The sequence below is a fragment of the Peromyscus californicus genome, unplaced genomic scaffold (assembly GCF_007827085.1).
Source record: "Peromyscus californicus insignis strain IS unplaced genomic scaffold, ASM782708v3 Scaffold_22__1_contigs__length_63687245, whole genome shotgun sequence".
NCBI lineage: Eukaryota > Metazoa > Chordata > Mammalia > Rodentia > Cricetidae > Peromyscus > Peromyscus californicus.
The window spans coordinates 19,441,222-19,461,388 of record NW_026294525.1 but is presented as its reverse complement, the minus strand read 5'-3'; the positions used below and the strand labels follow the sequence as shown (position 1 = coordinate 19,461,388).

The 20,167-nt window shown below is 41.1% G+C and overlaps 1 protein-coding gene across 7 annotated transcripts in view; it reads left to right on the top strand.

The window, feature by feature from the left end:
* The first annotated feature begins 1,218 nt into the window (after window positions 1-1,218).
* Adgb (androglobin) overlaps window positions 1,219-20,167 on the top strand; it is a 136,153-nt gene continuing 117,204 nt past the window's right edge. For all 7 annotated transcript variants that reach the window (XM_052751008.1, XM_052751010.1, XM_052751009.1 and 4 more), the window contains exon 1: window positions 1,219-1,418. In XM_052751008.1, coding sequence (XP_052606968.1) covers window positions 1,345-1,418 — 74 coding nt within the window. In that variant the 5' untranslated portion in view covers window positions 1,219-1,344. The remainder of the gene's footprint in view (window positions 1,419-20,167) is intronic.

Here is a 20,167-nt window from a genome sequence, read left to right as displayed (position 1 = left end):
AACTTTGGTAAACAAAGCAGGGCCCTCTATGGACCCTCCATTGTCTGTAGATCCAGTTTAAAGGGGGGATTTGAGGGCACTTCAGCAGTAATAAATGTAACACTTCAAGCTTTGCATTTATTTTATATATAAAACATAACGAAGTCGTTATCTGATTGTCATTTATGTAGCTCTCAACAGTATTAAGATTGCAATAGTCTGAAAACCCAGGCTCTGTCGAATGGAGAGGGCGAGGCAGTCATTTGTCAGAGTTGAAAGATAGGATCTGTGGAAGTCGCTTTCTCAACTGAATCATAGACTCAGCATGTTCTTCCCCCCAAGAGCAGAGGGGATTGTAAATTATGTAAAGATTATGTAAAGATGCTTAGGACTTCCAGGTTTATGGGAGAGGCTACCTATATGTTCCAAACCCTGTCAGGGCCATGGGTCAAATTTGACTTGAAGTTACAAGGGGCTGAAAAAATTGTTTTGTCTCAGTGAGGAGGTGGCTTTCCAGTATAAGCATTTCTTAGTTGAGTATAGAATCTGCTGCTCCGTATTTAGCTGGTTGGCCACATTCGTTCATGTTATCTGCCTGCTCCCAAAAGGCACATAAGGAGTCTTGCGTGTTGTACTGAACACTTTACATCCATCTTATCCTCAGAGTAGGTGTTAACATCTGCTAACAAATGGAAGGCCAAAGAGACCCAGCTCCAAGACGAGATCACTGCAAACTGCCTGAGCTTTATAAATCTAGAGCTTTAATAGATCTGGAGTTTACTTAGATTCCCTATTGTCCAGTATTGTCAGCGCCCCTCCATTCCATAACCGGATTAATGGTCACCTAGCCAGACAAGACCCTGCTTGTTTATCTCCATGTCTCTACAAATGGATTCCTTTCTAGATCAACCGGGTTTTTTTTTTTTTTTAAGCCTTTGGCAAACTCAGTAGTATTTAATGATGGAACTCTTTCTTCAGCTAAGAGAACACCAAGGTGCGACAACAATAAGATCCGAATTCTTGTAGTTGAAGAGCTGAGTGTCTGAGGTTCAGAGTCGCAGACCCAGGCATAGCATGCTGCAGGGAACGCCCTCAGCAGCCCTTTGAGCCTGTCAACGCGTGCCCACACCACAGTCCCCCCCCCCCCCCCCCCCCCCCCCCGCCAAGGTCTTAAAACTGTGTCTCCACTCAGAGCCCGCCCTCCTCCGGCAAGCAGGCCTGGCAGGAGCCTTCCGGTTCTCAGAACTCGTCTCCTGGCAACGGCAGACGCGCGGGGAAGCCTCGGAAGCCCCAGAAGCCTCGCGGCCTGGTGGCGCGCTCTCAGCGGGGCCCTGCTGGAGGAGGCTGCCTGGGTGAGCCTCGGGCATGGCCTCCAAACCAGCTAAAAGGAAGGAAGTGCATCGGATCAACTCTGCTCACGGATCAGATAAATCTAAAGAGTAAGGGACCTCTTCCACCCGGTGCCTTCACTAACCCCGGCACCAGTCCCACCCTAAGGGACCTCTTCCACCCGGTGCCTTCACTAACCCCTGTACCAGTCCCACCCAGGGCTGGGACCGGCCCCAGAGCAAGCTACCCCGTCTTCTTCAGGAATTGATCTGCTTGGCCTGTGTCTCTCTTCCAGGCGACCAGTCTTGGAGATGCCCCTTCCCTTATCCTCCTCAGTCTAGAGCCCCTTCCTTGCCAGAGAGACTGCTTCCCTGCTCTGAATGTTCCCACCTGTGACCTCTCCCAGTTCTTTCTTTCTGTCCTAAGTGGCATAGGCCTCTTAGAAGTTCCAAACGTGAAGAAGCTTTCTTATAGAGAAGGATTATCTAGGAAGACCCCGGCTAGCTTTTGCCTGTCTCCTCCCCCCCCCCCCCAAGGAGGCCTGAGGGGCCGAGAGGAAGACAAGGAGGGGAGGGTGAGGGGGGAAGAGGAAGAGAGAGTTTGTATTTTTGCAGCAGCCCACCCTTCCAGACTTTTATCAGATGATGTCAACCATGAAGTGATTTCAGAAAACGAAGCGAGGACTAAAGTCTACAGCACGAGGTCTAAGTTCCCCCGCGCCTCCCCGGGGAGGAGGGACGCAAGCTGGCTCATGGAATCTTTTTGGTTGTCATTTTGTTCCGGGATACTGTTGGGTCTGCTCTCTGTTCCCAGTATTTGCCTTTGGTGTTCTCTTCCCATAGGGTATGTCCAGTTATTCTGTAGTAGCAGATTTGGGCCATTACTTAAACGTATCGCATTTGCAAGCCATTCCAGCTTCCAGAGACCAACACCCCCCCCACCCCCCCCACCCCCGCCCCAGCTTCAATGGAACCCTGAACAGTCTTTATGCAGTCCCTGTGGGGGATGGGCAGCTCAAGGTTTTTAACTGATTCTTACATACACGCTAGCCTCTGCATCTCCTTCCCTGTCTTAAAAAAAAAAAATTACTTCCTGCATCTTTTACTCTCTGGTCCCTAGTGTTTAAACTCTTTGTCTTGTGAATTCATCTCTTGGGATCAGTCTGGAGTTGACATTCTATGATCTTCTACTTCTGTCCTTTTTAATAAACACGCTTCCAGAAACCTGGCAGATAACCCGTTCATTTCATCAGCTTAAATTTCAGACTCGATGGTACACATATAAGTGATGTTTAGCAGGATCACTCTACTTTTGGGTACTAGTTGTGAATAGGTATACTACCTAATGTTCCATTCTAGAAGCCCAAGACCCGCGTGGCCCTGGAGAATCAGGCCCACGCTACCTCTCTGATTTTTACCTTCACTTGTACCCTTACCTTCAGCCACACTAGAATACCAGCACCTCTGTACATCTAGGATCTCTTCAGGCATCTTCCCACCCCAGGGTCTTCACACTCTTGACCTTCTCTGTTGGCAAGTACTTTTTCCTACAGATGTCCACTTGGTCCCTCCCCCATCTCTCTCACAAGTTACCTAAATGTCATTTTCTCTCATCTTCTTTTTTTTAGCTTCCTGTTTTAAAATTGTATCCCTTCTTCCCTGCCCAAACCAAAACAAAAACTCAAAATACTCAATACTCTATGTCTTCTAATTTGTTCCTCTTCATTGATTTTTGTTTATGTTACACACACACACACACACACACACACACACACACACACACACACCTCACCATTTTTAAATTTATTTATTTTTTCATTTGTCTTCCCAATACTGAGTAATTTTAGGTACTTCCTAATGTAAGTTCTATGAAGGCAGGGTTTTTTGTTTGTTTGTTTTTGTTTTTCTATTTTGTATGTTGTCAAGTTCTTTGTACCCAGAATGGCTCTTGGGTTATGCATAGTAGGTATTGAAAAATGCTTTTTGTGGGTGTATATATAATTATATGAAAAATAATTGATTAGTAGTATAGACCAGATTCCTAGATTCTTAGAATAAATAACTTCTATTCTGTTCCATCATCGTGAGTATTCATGAGCTAATTCCTACAGTGTAGCTGGTCACAGACGACTATGTTCTACAAGGGTGTCTCTGATAGCCAGACTGATTCATTGTCTCATGTAGACAGAGAATCGAGCCATTTGGTAAAAATACTTAAATGGAGTAAATGAATAAACAACCATGGTTGAGAGATTTTACCAGGCTTGGAAAAGAACTTTAAGCCCATTCCCCAAATAATGATGGTTATATACTCAAACCTATTTAGGAGCTTGGGGAAGTTGTTAGCATTAATTTAGTTTATTACATCCTGAAAGAGATGAGTTTTGTTTTGTTTTACTCCTACAAGGCAACTAGTTTTTCTGAGTGTCTGGATAGTATAGAAGACATGATCTGGTAGGGTCCTGTGATAGTTGCATCATAAAGTAGAATCACACTCCCACTGGTAGGATATTGGCTCTTTCTTTGCCAGGACTGCCAATTTCTTTTTAAAAAGATGAAGTATTTCAAATATGCTTCTTTCTTGCACAAAATAATCTGAATTAAAATCCTGATGATACAAATGCATGTTTGATTTATTAAAAAAAAAAAACGGCAAGAACTTTTACAACATAATATTTTAAAGGTAGGTTTTGCTGCCAGTGATTAAACATTAAATATCAAATCATTATTTTGATGTAGCATTAAATGAGAGAACGTGAAGTTTATGATAAGTCAAGTCCTTCCTCTAAAGTTTTACCAAAGAACCAATGGTAAATGCAAGGCTGACTCGCAGATACAGAACAAAGTATCTTACAGTCACAAAGCATTAGGGATCAAAGTCCAGCTAGACTCTGGTGTGATTGTCTTTCATAGTACTGTGGGAGATATTTAGAGAATTTTACGTCATGTTAGCACTCCTGTGGTTACACAGCTAATAAAATCAATCGACTCTCCCATGATCCAAGATAAGGAAGTAAGAGAAAATGCTTTCAGAAACTTGAAAGCAGCCATTTCATCCCCCCAGAGCAGTCATCCATGACATCTCTTTTACCCTAAAATTATGCATCTGTCTGGAGACGGGGGCCACATCTGGCTTTTGCTTACTAGGGTCACCAACACCTGATAAGCTTTTACTGCGTGCTTGGTAAATGATCTCTTAGTTTGGTTCCCTACCTTGGTTTTCAGTTCTTCTGGATTTGATTAAAACCCATTTCTCCCCTCCATTCCCTGCTTTGATCTTCTGTTGGCACCATTCAATACTGAGATGATACAACTGACCCAGCTCAGTTTTTGCATTCAGTTACTACTACTGTTGTTCACATTCTTTCTCACTCAGCCCATATGAAACTATTTTAGGGCTCACACTGACACCCCATAATTTATGATGCTAGACAAACATTTTATGTTCAAATGATCGCTTTTCTTTTTAAGTGAGGTCCGTCAAAGTATGATTGCTTTTACCCCTGTGCTTCTTTAGCCCTACTTTGTATTCCCCTCTATTATTCTATTAGATTTTTTTAACTCCAAGGTAAGTATGGGGATAGCGGTATAGTAAAAATATTTAATGTCTTGTCTTATGTGACTTTTCCATTACCATTTAACATAATGGACAGTGGCCTGACTAGTAGGAATCATTCGTTTCAGTACCTTAGCCAATTCTAGGAAGCGAATAGAATACAGAGTCCGGAACTGCAACTACTAGAAGTTGTTTCTCACAGTCCCAGGGCCTAGAAATGCAAGACCAAGGGACAGGCATGGCCAAGTCCTGATTCACAGGGGACCCAGCTCTTTCTGCACTTCCACTTGGTAGAGAAGGTGAGAACCAATCCTCTTCCTCTTATATAGACACTAGTGCCATCACGAAGGCGTTGCCTTTATGACCTAATTACCTTCCAAAGGTATCACATTCTAAAGCCATTCTACGGGCAAGTAGGATTTCAATATTTAGAGATGGGGGTGAGGTGCCTCTTGTAATGTTACATAATGATAACTAGCCATTATAAACACATTTGAGTGAGTTGATTTGATAACTAAATGATGTTGCAAAGATTCTTCCACCCATTACAATCTTGTAGAAGGATTCATCAGATAAGGGATTTGATCTTCTTGGAAGTACCAACCATAAGGCAAAAGAAAAGACACAATCTAAGCGTTAGAAGTATTTAGAAGGCTGTAGAGATGGTTCAGTGGTTAAGAATGTATGCTGTGGAAGCACAAAGACCCAAGTATGGGCTCTCAGAGAGCACACATTATAGTGGAAATTAATGAGGCAGTTCCACGTAGTTTATCTGATAGTCAAAAGAGATTTATTTTGGGTCAACTTACAGCAAGCAAAGGGGTTGGTTATGGGATCCAGGAGAGGTGAGGTACAGTCCAGTGTGGTTCTCTGGAGAACTCTGACTTGGTCTGCAGTCCAACATCCAGCATCCAGGATCATGAGGTAGACAAGAGAGAGCAAGCAAGTACGCATCTCAGGTCTTAAGGGGTCCCCATCTCAGCCACGCCCCAGGTGGGGGCATGTACCTAGCAGTTACCTGCTGCCCACTAGGGATGGTGCATCAGGTGTGAAGCACAGACAACTACGCCTACAACACATTAAAAAAAAAAATTAAAACATGGATGTGGCGTCACAAGCATGGGGGTGTAACTCCAGGGTTGGGGACAGAGGCAAGTAGGTCACTGGCACTTCCTAGCTGTCAGCCCAACTCCCAGTTTGGTGGGAGACTCTATCTCCAGGAAATATGGTAGAGTGACAGAGCAGAATACCTGATGTCTCCCTCTGGTCTCTGTATGTATGTATACCCGCATACACATGTGCCTACTCCCTAAAGCCATTAGAATCATTAATGCACACTTTGACACACTGAAATATTCCAAACTTGAAGGGGTAGTCCACAACAGGGATGGGGTACAGTTTGGTATCAGTAGTTACAACGCTTTTTTCTACCACCAGTAACATATTCAAACCATGATTTAAAACACTACAAGAAATTTATTCAAGTAACACGAATTGTAACGCCTTCTAGGTTTATAATGGTGATAACATGTCATCAAACCTCTCTCATATTGAGAAACATGTGACTCATCTCCATGTTAATTGTATCCGTATGACCGCAACACACATCTTAACTTTATAGAATTTTCAGAGACAGTCAATGCATCTGTCCACATGAAATGTGAAAAATAGGATTATTTTTAAAATTAATTTTAATGGTATTATGGAAGAAATATAAAATAGAATAATACATGTCTTGCTGAGTATTAAATTGAGTTCTTGCCTCTCTGGAAGAGAGAAACAAAGAGAACTGATTACATGCAGCTGTGCAGCAGTGGGTGGGATAGTGTGTTCCTCTGCTTAGAGATATCAGAGAAGCCCCACCCACTAGAGAGAATACGGCACAGGAGAGGAGGCTCCTTTATGGCTCCTGGTGAACATCAGAACTCAGCGTATTACCTAGCTCCATCCTCACAGTCCACACCAAAGGCAGAGGCCAGAGGAGTAAAAGCGGAGGAACAAAGGGAGGGCTACAGGGGCTTTGTGATTTCCACAGTGACCTTTGTAGATCCCAACAACTACAGACACTTAACAAATTTAAAATTCTAGCTTCATGGATAGAAACATACCCAGGGGGAATTCTAACTCTTCATATTTCTAACTAGCTCATGAGCACATCTCATACCCAAGTCGTTGGAAATTCACAAAAGACAAAAAATTGTCGATCAGGGTAGTTTCCATCAAAGGAGTTATAATGTGGGTTGGGTGGAGATACAGTTCATAACAGAAGCCACTAGGAAATCTGTAATAATGTTTTAATTTCCCCGGGGACTTGGTGGACAGCAAAGAAGTCATGTGTCAGCATGAGGTTAGATTAGCAAAATCATGAGACTCCTAGATGGAGGCTGTGTGTGTTAGAGAGGAAGTTGCTTCTCACTGGAGCTGGTCTTTCATCATTTCCCTCAACAGTCACTCCTTAGACAGCTGGTTGGGGACGGGGATGTTTGGGGCACAAGAGGTCATCTAGACTGCCTGTGCCGAGGCTCTGTGGCTCTCGATGCAGGTACTAGCTCACGACGCACCTGGGTGAGCGTATAGTGGAAGGAGATGGAACAGTAAAGAAAGGAGTTAGAACTGTAAAATAGTATGGGGAACCCGTGACTTTAGGGATCTAAATAATGATTTCAGGGGTATAATCTGACAGTTTCATGGAATTTATGCTGGACTCTAAACCATTTTAGAACACAATGAGCAGTGGTCTGAGCTTGTGAGATGCCTCCCTCTGCCCACTCCTGATGAGTATGAGGAACCTCGGGCCCTGGGTTGCCGAGAAAATCTGAGAAGTAACTATGGGAAAATGTACAGAGGCTGTGTTTGCCTTTCTCTATGGCAGTGTACACAGTGATGGTGTTCAGGCCCTTATAGTGTGGTGCCTGAAAAGGGAAGGGTTAATGAATGATAGATCTGGTATAATGCCTGTTTATTTCACATTTCCTCAGGGCCTGGCATACATAGTGTGTAGCAATAAATGCATGTATAATTTAACTGAGTTGAAGTGGAAACAAGTCTGGTAGCTGGGTCATAAAACCCTCTGAATCAGAAAGGGTGATAACATGAGATCCAGAGGGCAGAGGCCCATCTCAGGTCACAAGAATAATTGCCCCTGGGTAACACTTGGCAAAGACGATGACATTATGTAAGTGTCCATTGCATAAAGCTTAGCTCAGGCAAATAGCCCTGCTTAATGAGGCTGAGACTGCCCTTCAGCAATAATAGGCTCTGCCTTTAGTTCTCCATCTAAAATCTTCCCTTGAAGATTTCTGGAGTAACTCATTCCAATTTGATGTGGTTTAAGAGTTATGGCAGAGGCTTGATTTGTTGTTGAAATAACTCATTGTTTTTAAAGTCATAGTGTGAGCATGTGTGTGTGTGTGTGTGTGTGTGCAGATATGCTTGTGGCAGGATGTGCATATGAAAGTCAGAGGACAACTTTGGGTGTCAGCACTCAACTTGCACCTTTTTTGTGATAGTCGTTTTTTAAACACTACATTTGATGACAAGATTCCAATCTTACTGCACTCTCTCTGGGATTATACTGTGTACTACTGCAGTTGCCTTCATGTGGGTACTGGGGATTCAAACAGCCATCCCATCCCCCTAGAGCCGTCATCCATAGCATCTCTTTTACCCTAAAATTATGCATCTGTCTGGAGACAGGAGCTGTATCTGGCTTTTGCTTACTAGGGTCACCGACACCTGATAAACTTTTACTGAATCATAAAAAGTTAGAAAAAAAAATCTATTAGATCAAAAGATTTAAAAGTAGATGCTCATCGACTCTGTCCCTCCTCTTACCTGAAACATGACAAAGTTCGTACTCTGGCACCGTGGCATTGTTGGTAAGGCTTCCAGTGATGCACACAGTACCTTCATCAAAAGTAATTTTAACATCCCATTGACTTTCATATTACTTTGACATTTCTAGGCCAGAGATTATTTAAATGAAGGAATTAATTTAAATGATCTGTACACTTATTCTGCCATCTAATGTGAGGTGAAATTGATTCAAAACCGTATCCAAGATGTATTAAAATACACCTTTGTGTAGCATGGAAGATTAAGTGAAAGGGTGACTGACTAATAACCATGCATATTAACCACCACCACCCCCACCCCCGCCCCTGCTGCGCGCAAGTCCACATGGGGAAGAAGTACCCAAGGAGATGCTTCGAAATTTTATTGTAGATATTCTCTCTCAGTCTCCTGAGGCTGTGTAAGCCCTTCTCAGGGTGGGTCCAAGGTAATTCCAGAATCTAAGGCTGTAGCCATGCTAATTTGTGTGGGTAAATTAGTACATGGTACATTTTCTAATTAAATAAATATTGGACATTATTTTAATGGTATCACAACGAATACTGCAGTACAAATATTCAGCAATTCTTTTTATTTTGTTTTTCTGTGCTGATGAAATATCAGAATTTCAGATATTACTTTAGTTCTTAAAGATCAGTATGTCTTTTCTGCTCCCATTTCTTCAGCCCTTTGTCTCCTGCTGAGGGTACCAGCTTCCACTCGTAGCCTCTTTGTAGACTGAGGGACCAGGGTCAACCCAGAACTGTTTGTTGAACATGTTTTTAAGTGGAACTATGGCAAAGGACCACTTTGTAGGTCCTTTGTAGGTGGTAGGGAGTCTGGAGGAGAGCTATGGATTGAGTGTGCTGAGGAGCATATGTCTCCATCAGTTATTAACAACAGAGGTTCTAGGTCATCAACATTTTTGTGGATGTAAAGGGGAAAGGAGAGAAAGCAGAACTATGAAATATTTAGCCAAATTTTTGCTCCAATTATGAACTAGAAATATAATTTGTTGTAGAATATTATTTTAAGATGTGTTACATTTGTTTATGCTGTGGGACATTTGTTTAATGATGCGAAGATGTGTTGCATTCTTTTATGTTGCATTTGTTTAACTCTGTGAAGCTGTGTTACTTTGCCGTCTAATAAAGAGCTGAACATCCAATAGAGAGGCAGGAGAGGGACAGGCGGAACTAGCAGGTGGAGAGAATAAATAGAAGGAGATATCTGGGAGGAAAAGAAAGAAGGAGGAGCAAGACAGCAAGGGGAGGAAGACTCCAGGGGCCAGCCACCCAGCTACACAGCAAGCCATGGAGAAAGAAGGAAAGAAAGGTGTACAGAAATAGAGAAAGGTAAAAACCCAGAGGCAAAACATATATGAGATAATTTGAAGTTAAGAAAATCTGGCTAGAAATAAGCCAAGCTAAAGCCAGGCATTTATAAGATAGAATGAACTTCTGTGTGTGGTTTATTTGGGAGCTGGGTGGTGGGCCCCCAAAGAACAGAGAGTCAAAGAGTAAAAAAACAACTAACAACATTTTGCCATCCAACATAGGCTCTCGAATTTCCATGTAGGATCTGAGAAAGCTGAAAAAAAAAGAAGAAAAAAAAAGGAAAGAAAAAGGGCACAGCTCCTTTAAGAGGCACTGATGTTCAGCTGGCAGGGCAGCAATAAATAGGAAGGCAAGTACTGGCTTCCTACAGCTTGGAAGGTTGAGTGCTGTTCCTGGTCAAACGCAATGGGTCTCAGGGTTTAGGCTTGGTTCTCCCTGGTCAGGCACTTCTGACCAGGCCACAAGCTTTAAGCTTTGCTTTAACAACCCAAGAGCAGGGGAGCCAGCTGAGAGCTGCAGGGAGAATTCAGGTGTAGCTTAGCAATCTAAAGTTTGCTTGTGCAATAAAAAAAAAAAGGCTAAAATATATGCAGTAAAAGAGGTCCAGATTGGAAAAAAAATTTCTAAGTAGTTTCCAGTGTGTTTTACAATGTGTATAGGCTTAAAAAAGAGAGAGTATAGACAGTCATAGAAACAAATAAATAGTTTAAAAATAATAGTATTTAAAAAGAAATAAAATTTAAAAAAGACCACATAGACATAGCAAATATACAGGGAGTCTGGATCCTATATGGTATTGTGTTGATTTTGAATTTTTTGATGGTTGATGGGCAAGAGACAGCTTCTGGGAGACATGGGATTGTGAGCAGGACGGCAAAATTAAACTAACCTAGATACTTTAGGGCTATCTTAACTTTAAAAAAGAAGTCAAAAAGTGTATTTGTCAAATGGAAGTAAAAAATGCTTTGGAGGAGAGGTTTTGCTTTTGTTTCCACAGGCATCAAGAGGCTATGGATTTGTTCCAGGCTAATATGAATCAGGTTTGATTAGGGAAGAACTCCTGAATCTTGACAGGTGATATCTATTAACAAAGGTTATAGCTGGTCTTCCCAGGACTTGGCCATTATCTCAAATTTTCTCTGGGACCCTAAAGATACTTCATCCATGTCCACAGACAGCAGAAAGCAGTTTGGAGAGCACAACGCTCACATTCTCAAGAGTTATTTGGTTGGTTATTTTGGTTATTTGGTAGGTTATGGATGTTTGTTATCATTTAGGGGAATATAGGAATATAGGATAAAAGGACAACTATTAATCTCAGATATTTTTGCATTGGATTTTGGTACAGTAATACAAATTTAAAGTTAATTTTGTTATACTGTATATATGTTTCTACTCTTGTGTGGGGCACTATACTGATGTGAACTAAAGTTCCAGGAATAGGCCATATGTACATTGCACATTCTGTAAATATTAGTTGACAACCTCAGTGACTATGGAGAGGGTGGAGTAGCACAGATCCTGAGCCAAACTATCTGGGGCTCCTATCTTAGCTTCTTAATGTCTATTTATTGCTCATATCTGTAGCTGATCCAACATGCTTGTGACTACCATGTGAAACATTTTAGCAGACCACTAACCTCTACTACTCAAAATCCAAGAACGCTGTCAGAGAGCATTTGAGGCATTGGAGCCAAGATCTCCTTGCTTTGGTGTAGTCGGTCTCCCTGATGTGCTCACAAATGTATTTATCACCTAAATCCATGTTCTTAGGCTGTGATCGTTAGTTAACATTTGACTCCGGATAAACATCTCTTACTCATTTCGAGGTGAAAGCTTTTATGTGTTTGTTTTACTGATTTTAAAAAAGAAAACATTGGAGATCTCTGTCTTTGCCTTCTCAGACCTTGTGATCTTCATTTAAAGAATTTAGATGAGGGGCTGGAGAGATGGCTGAGCAGTGAAGAGCATTGACTCATCTTCCAGAGGACCACAGTTCAATTCCCAATTCATCACCCACACTGGCAGCTCACAAACCATCTATATCTCCAGTCCCAAGGGATCAGACTCACTCCCGTGATACACAAACATACACATGGGCAAAACACCCCCATACATTTTCTTAAGGCGCTTTAGAAAAAGAATAAGCTGGCATAGGCAGAGTAGAGCGTGGAAGGCAGGCAGGGTAGGGCATTTTCTCTAGTAAGTGCAATCAGTGGCCAAGGAGACTGCTGTTCACATGTGCATTTTAGACTGGCTGTATGTTACTTTGTAAAATCCCTAGAACAAGGACTGGGGTCATATCTTGATGGTAGAGTGCTTGCCTAGCTCTAGTGAGGATTCTAGTTTTAATTTATAGTTCCTCAGGGGCGGGGAGATCTCTAGAATAGGAAGCTTTTCCTGGGGGGTTGACCTTTCCATGTGATTGACAGTTTGCTTGGATTGTCTCTTAAATTAAGGAGCAATAAGATGCCTTTTTCAGCTTTCTCAGCCTCTTGCTGAGTAACTACAAGGCTTAAGACTCTTGGAGCCAGATTTACATAGTTATGTTTGGTCTTCTAGGTACCTTGGGTTACCAAGTCTTCTTCCAGGACTAGACAGATGACTCAGGCTCCATCCTGACCAGTGACCAATGTCCTGGTGTTTTGGTCCCTTGTTTTGCAGCATATTAACCGTAAGTGAAGCCCCGGTGTCCTCCAAACCTGGTGGTACTGATGAGCTGTTTGCCCACACTCACCATTGATTTCACCTTCTTTTCCATTTCTGGAATCCATCTGTCCATTTCCCTTTTGCCTTTTTTCTTTTACCTCCAAATTAAATCATTCTCCAATGGTTTTAATTGGAGCCTCACTTTCTTTCCTATTGATCATCCTAACCAATGGTCATCAATTAAATGCATCTTCATTAATGTCTCCAGGCCTTCTGCAGCTACAGTTGTACAAGTAGAAAAATCTAGCTAGATATATCCTACTTCAAAGGAAATCTGTCCAGTGTGGGGTTATCTGTTCTCTCTGTGCACTTTCCTTTGTTACCCGTTTAATGGATGCTGTTGCCATCTTTCTGTCAATCAATGTAGATTCCCATTATCCTTTCCCTAGAGTATTATCCAGTTGGTTTCTTCCCCCTTCCTTGATTCTACACCTCATCTCCATTTCATTCTCTTCCCTGCTACACTGTAGTGGAGTCCCTCATCAGCCGTAGGTAGAATCACTAAGAAAATAACTGAGTCCTTTTGCTGTTAATCAAGGAGTTTCTTACCCAGTTTATATCATATGTAGTAGTTAGGAGCTTTTATCCACACTATATTTCAGGTAGGATGTTTCTGATTTAAAAAATAGGTAGAAATGATGAAAGGGAGAGCAGGAGGCCAAGACAGAAAAAGTGACAAAGCAGGATAGAGAGGAAGAGGAGGAGGAGGAAGAAGGCAGAGAGAATGATAGAAATAGGGAGGAAATGGGAGGATATATCAGCATTGCAGGTGACCTCCACTCCCCTTTAGTTTCTGCATCGACCAAACTCTTAACACACTGGTTCACATCTTTGCCATTTTTGTCTTCCACCATTCTGTACCCCTTCCCATCCTCCTTCCTACATGCCTAATAGCATGAATCCACATAACCCATCCTAAATTGAAGGGCTTTTCCACGAGGCCCATTTGGCTTCTCCACTTGGATATAATTGCCTCCTCTTCTGCTCCATCAAAGTACCCTGTCCCTAACTTCCTTTCTCCTTCTTCAGCTCTTGTCTTTATGCTCCAGTAATCGGTGCCTTTGTCCTCACTAATTTGAGACTAGAAACTGAGTTTTGTTAATCTTTCTATTCACTCAAGCACACTTTAATTTAAAAAAAAAGGCAAGCATTGAACTGTTAAAATCAACTTCTATTTAAATAATTTTAGTAAAACTAAGGGAAAAAAGGTCAACATAACAACCTGTTATTTTTAACTATTTTTAAATTAGAAAACATATTTTTTTCGTACCTTGTTTCCTTAGGAATTTGATTTACTGAAGAGTGTGACTCAGAATGCCCCCAGACCAAATTAAGTCCATTGTGTAATTCTATCCATATTCAGGTTCCTTGTGAGTCTTAACTGACACTACTTAAGAAGGCTGATTGCATTTTGCATAAATAAATTGTCTCCCACCAGGAGTAAAATCATGCCCCAACACTGAACAGCATGCTTTGAGAAAACAGTGGCAAAGTTCCAGAACCTCATTTTATTGAAACTTTAAAGTCCCTACAGTGACCAGCTTCCCCAGAATAATCTCACTGAAGCAGAGATACACAACAGTGACTGTGTCTGGACAAACCAGAATCAGCTGCTTTTTAGTGCTAGAGTCTCCCAAACCTCTCATGCTTTTGAATTGACTGCTTTCTTAGAGGGACTTTTTTTTTTTTTAAGCCTCATATATATTTCAAATTGTAGTAGAGTCTTGCTAATAGACTTAAGATTCATTTCTAATTAATGTATTGATTTTAATTAATTGATTAGAGATAAGGGGCTGTCCTCTAATTCTAGGTCTTCCTTTCTCTGCTTCCCCAGTGCTGAGATGACAGGTACGCCCTACCACCATGTGGGGGATGAGGAGAAAAGAAAGAGTAACAAGTTGTGAATATGATCACAGCACATCACATGCACCCATGGAAACGTTATCATGAAAGCCCTCTCTATAAGGATATATGCTAAAAGTAATTTAAATCACTTTCTTGTCTTTGCAAAGTATGAGTTAATAGTGCTTTCATGTCTCCTGAAGTTATTTTATTAATAAGTCGTATGAAAATATTTTAACAAATTTATGGACTGATATAATCACATATAAAGACAATTTTGACCTTGTCTCGATTCTAAGTCAGGCAAGGACTTTAATTTACTAAATATAGGTGAATGTGAGTGAAAGAATATATAGACAAAAATGCATCATATTGGACACAATTTGCTAATCAAATACATAATTGAGGTTAAAGTTTATGTATTATGGGACTGGAGAGATGGCTCGGCTATTAAGAGCACTGGCTATTCTCCAAGAGGACGGAGGTTCAATTCCCAGCACCCACATGTCAGCTCACAACTATAACTCCAGTTCTAGGGGCTTTGACATGCTCTGTGGGCACCAGGCATGCATGTGGTATACAGACATACCTTCAGGCCAAACACATACACACACACATAAAATCAAAAATTCTTAATTAAAGAAATGTGTGTATTGTGAATCTAGGAACACCTAGAATTCCCACTATGAAGTGAAATTGTGAAGTTTAGAATTTTCTTGATTTTTGAAGTTCCGGGTGGTGGTTCTTCCCTTTTGCTCTGTTGCATTGTCACTTTGTTATCTTCTTTGTAATCACCACCGAGCAGTAGTGTTCGCTATTACTTAGAAATAAGTAAGCCACGGGGTAAGTGAGGATTTTGCTTACCCAGTCTGAAATTATATATATTTTTAAAATGTTTATTTCCATAATAGATTTGTTATGTTGCCACAATTAAAAGAATTCTGCATTCCCAATTATCCTGTCTTCCTATAGCACAGTTTCCAATTAATTCTTCACTAACATAAGATCTATCCTTTCTGCTCTGTTTTATGTCTAATTCTCAGAGTTTCTTTAATTTCTTTTCACATACAGGTTTGCCTCAAGTACTTTCCACCAAGGTCTATAGCTAAGCAGTATTGTTTCTACAGAAAAAAAAAAGAATAATTCTATCCCTTTTGTTATCTGCTCTATTTTTTTTATAACTTAATCATATCTTTTGGAAGCACAAAGCTATTATTATTACTATTTGTTTGTGGGACATTTTAAAAATTATAGTAGCACGTTATATTATTTACTTACCATTGCTGTTTGAGGTCCACCCCTGTGTTACGTTCATTTCCTGTTTTCCTGGGGTAAATCCTTCAGGCTTTTTGTGTGTTTTGTGAAGAATTTGTTACGGTAAAGTCAATGTTAAAATGTTTGTATCTCGTTGAAAATGAACATTTTTATTTTTTGAATAAGAGTTTAATTGGGTATTGACTTTAGCCCTGGCAGTAGATTTACTTCAGTTCTGAAGATCACACTTTATTACTTTCTGATGCCTACTATTATTATGAATTTGAGATAGTTCTTCATTCCAGGTAAATTGACCTTCTGTTATATAAATAGGTAAATATAATATATGTGTCTAATATGAATGTATATATGATTGACCTGCATTTTTGTTTAGTATACTCAGGCTCAATTACCACCTCCTTACCTCGTATTCATTTTTAAAAAATGGTTAAGCCTGGATCTGAAAACTCATTTTTGTCAGTTCAACATATTTTACAGGCACCTCTTTAACATTCTAATCTCTTTATCTACCCCATTCCCACATTCTAACCACCTCATCTTTCTGGAAATTGTAGTATGGCTGTTATGTTCAATCTATTCACATCTCTACTTCACATTTTCCATTTCTTTCTATGTAAATACCAGCTTCTAAAATCTACCTTCCAACAGCCCCCTAGAGCAGTAGAGCATCTATTCTTTATGCTATTTTATTATAACTACTTGAACTTCTTACATTTTTACTACTAACATTTTTTAAAATGTCTGTTCACATCTGAATTTTTGTTTAATACTTTCTCAATCTCACGGCCCCTCCTTCACCTTTTCTGGGAATTCTAATTGCACTCATTTTAAAGGCTTTTAAATTCACCTCTTTCTCTTCCTCTGGGTTTGATGCCTTTCTTTTGAGGCACTGACTGCTCCTAGCTGTACATGTTACGCTTTGCTCTGTCGTTTTTGTTTGTTCGTCTCTTGAGCTGTTCTTAGGTCATGTACTTTATTCCTGCCATGCGGTTGCTCTAGTTTTCTGAACTGATCAGGCTCCTAACCTACTGTTGAAGCCAGTTGGTCCACACTCACAAGAGGACATAGAGTCCTTACAGTGCTGAATAACACCTAATCAGTGCTGAATAATACTTAATCAGTTGGCAAATAGCTGCTTTTTGGAGCTACCCAAAGAATGTTCCTCTTCTTTTGAGCCCTAGTCTCTCTGCAGAAACCCAAGATCTTGCTACAACATAGCCAATGGACCAGCAGAGGCCCCTAGCACTCTGTTGCAACGTAAGAACAGTCCTTTCTGATGAATGGGCACATTTACCACGTTTTAAAGTTTTGCCACAACTCTACCTCTTCCCAAATCTTAATGCTAGAATCTTGAGTTCTCTGCCACATGGGAAATACTATCCCTTGTGTCATACCCCTAGTGGAAGTCTGTCTCCATTCAAGTTGCCCAGCCTGTCATACCACAAACTACAGGGAGTGCAATACCAGATTTAGTGCAAGGCTAAGAGCGTACAAATAACTCAACCCTTTGTTCCTTTTTGACACCTCCTGCTCTCTTCCTGGCACTTTTGGGGTAGCTAGATGTGCAGATCGTCAAGCTCCACTTACCACTGTTTGAATTCATTTTCCAGTGGGTATTTATGCACGGCACCATTTCATCCCACAACTCACCACAGCAAATTCTTTCTGTAATCGGTCCACTGATCGTTCTCAATCACTGAGCACACTTCCTCATGCTTGCTGCTTGCTCTCTCTTCTGCAGGGCTACCTTTCATGGTTTAATATTTCTACTGTGGGAACCAGCTCTTCACGCAGTTATCTGTTGGGCTTTTGTTGCTGTTATTGTTCTGCTGTTATTTTTTGTATTTTTAGTATCCTATTCTGAACATTTGAAATAGTCAGAGTTTAGGTTATAAATCTCCATTGGCTTGTAATAAGTTTTTGAAAAACGTTTCCATCAAATGCATCTATATTTGAATTCTTGGTACAGCTTGTGATTTTAATGATGTGATGTCATTTACTAGTATTTGGGTGTATTGCTAGATAAATTAACTGTGAATGATTTTTAGTTTTTGATATTACGGATTTGAATTTTCCAAAACTTGGCAACATGTTTTTCTAGTATTACAAGTTCCTAAATCTTCCTTTATTGTAGAGCGATCAAGGGCACTTGCTGCTCTTGCAGAGAACCAGGATTCTGTTCCCAACACCTGCATGGTGACTCACAACTAACTATAACTCTAGTTCCAGGAGATCCATTGCCTGCCCTCTTCTGACTTCCACAGGCACCAGGCATGTGGTACACATACATTCACTCTGGTAAAACACTCATACAATTACAATTTTAAAAACATACAGCACACTTTAAAAATTATTTTCTTCTTAGAAATGATGAAACCAGGCACAAGATCCTTTGAATACTTAAAAGGATCACATCCATACTAGAGCAGTTGCTTGATTCTGCCAGCCAACTTCAAAGTCACACACACTCTGCAGAGGATTTAATGAGCAGCCTTTCAAGAAGACTATTTGAAGTCCTCAGTATGTTTGACCTTGGGCTGTACTTGAACATTATTTGTCACGTTTGCCTAACACTACAAGTGATCCCATAGACTAGTTTAACATCATTCAATGAAATCTTTTTAAGTAATATTCAATGTAATTGAAATACATTTGATGTGTTCCAAGGAAAGGCAGCCAGTTAATTACAAAGCTTAAGAGCTTGAAGAGGAAGCATTGACTTATGTGTGACATACTGAAGAGAGAAATAAATATTAGAAGAGCCTTATTTCTTAAAAAATGAAATCTTCCTTTTAAAAAGAGCCTTTAAGACTGTTAACTCCAGAGCCAGGTGTGGTGGCACACAACCTTTAATCCAGGTGGATCTCTTAAGTTTGAGGTCAGCCTGGTCTACAGAGGGAGTTTCAGGACAGCCAAGAGTACATAGAGAGACCCTGTTCTAAAACAAGACTGTTAACCTTCTAAGTACGGTAACCCTATCTCTGCTTTTTTGATATAGTCATCATTTCTTTTAACCCATAGGCTGTAGCAGCACCAATAGAACATAATGTCGTAAAAACCTGTCCTTTGCCAAGATTTCTCTATTAATAGTTTGGAATTTTCTATTTTTCCTGAAAATGTATTCTTTGCCTCCTCACCTCTTATATATTCTGACATGCTACTTAGGGATATTCTTTAACAATGAGTATGTCCCAAGACTTTATTTTCTAACCAGATAGCTGACTGAGATTTAAAACAGAAACAAAACAGAAAACCTGTGTAAAGAATGGGGAACTCGGAATCCCAAAATGAAGAACTGAAGACGACAGAGTCCTCTCACGCAAGTCTCGGCAGTGTCACACAATCTTTCGTTTTAACACATGTGGGGAAAGGTTCCGAGCACAAGTGAGAAAGGGGGCATTTCAACTTCTGCCAGCAGGCACGAAGGGGCCTGCTCTAGGAGACACTGGCAGAGACTGCTGGGACACAGCGGACAGAAATGCAGACTCTTCAACCGGAAGTGTGGACTGTTGTCGCTGCAGGCAGGCATGGATAAGGACACTGACCTCACCACTGAGCATTGCAATGGGAACTTCAGTTCTGGTCATCCACTGGCTCACAGTTGCTGTGGGGAGGGACCTGTTACCACGCAGGCAGGATTTGGCTGTCCCCAGAGCATAACGCTTGCCAATCATTTCCTCTACCTCCCCTGATAAAGAAATGACCTGGCTTGAATCTGAACTATTCTTGCTTCTCAGAGGATTCAGGTGAAAGCACAGCTCTGCAAACCTTCGTTGGAATAGCCTTGGCAGAGGCCAACCTAGATTCCCAGTTCTCCTGAGGAAAAGGGTGCACAGCACCATCAGCCAGCTGAAAGGGTACTCAGAAAGTACTTACCGAGGGACCTAGGGTGCCCAAGTCGATAAAGTGTGAGGCCCAGACCAACCCAGGGAACATCAGAGTAATCCTGTGGGACAAAGCCTAGGAAAGGCCCTGCTAGCTAATTCATGGGACACAGAGAAAGCGTCTGGGAACCAGTCTATTTTGAGCCTCTGTGGGTGCTTGTGAGGTCCCACTCCCTCCACAATGAAGTCATTCCATTTCCCTTGGGGCTTCCACACGTACCAGGCAGGGAGGGGCCTAGAAGGAGACAGAAATTAGGAGACAAATTAGGAGACAGAAAAAAATGTGTGCAAGATTTATAGCAACAATGAGATCTACCATAGTTTTGTTTATGAAAATAAAAAGCTGCCAGGTGGTGGTGGCGCACGCCTTTCATCCCAGCAGTCGGGAGGCAGAGGCAGGCGGATCTCTGTGAGTTCAAGGCCAGC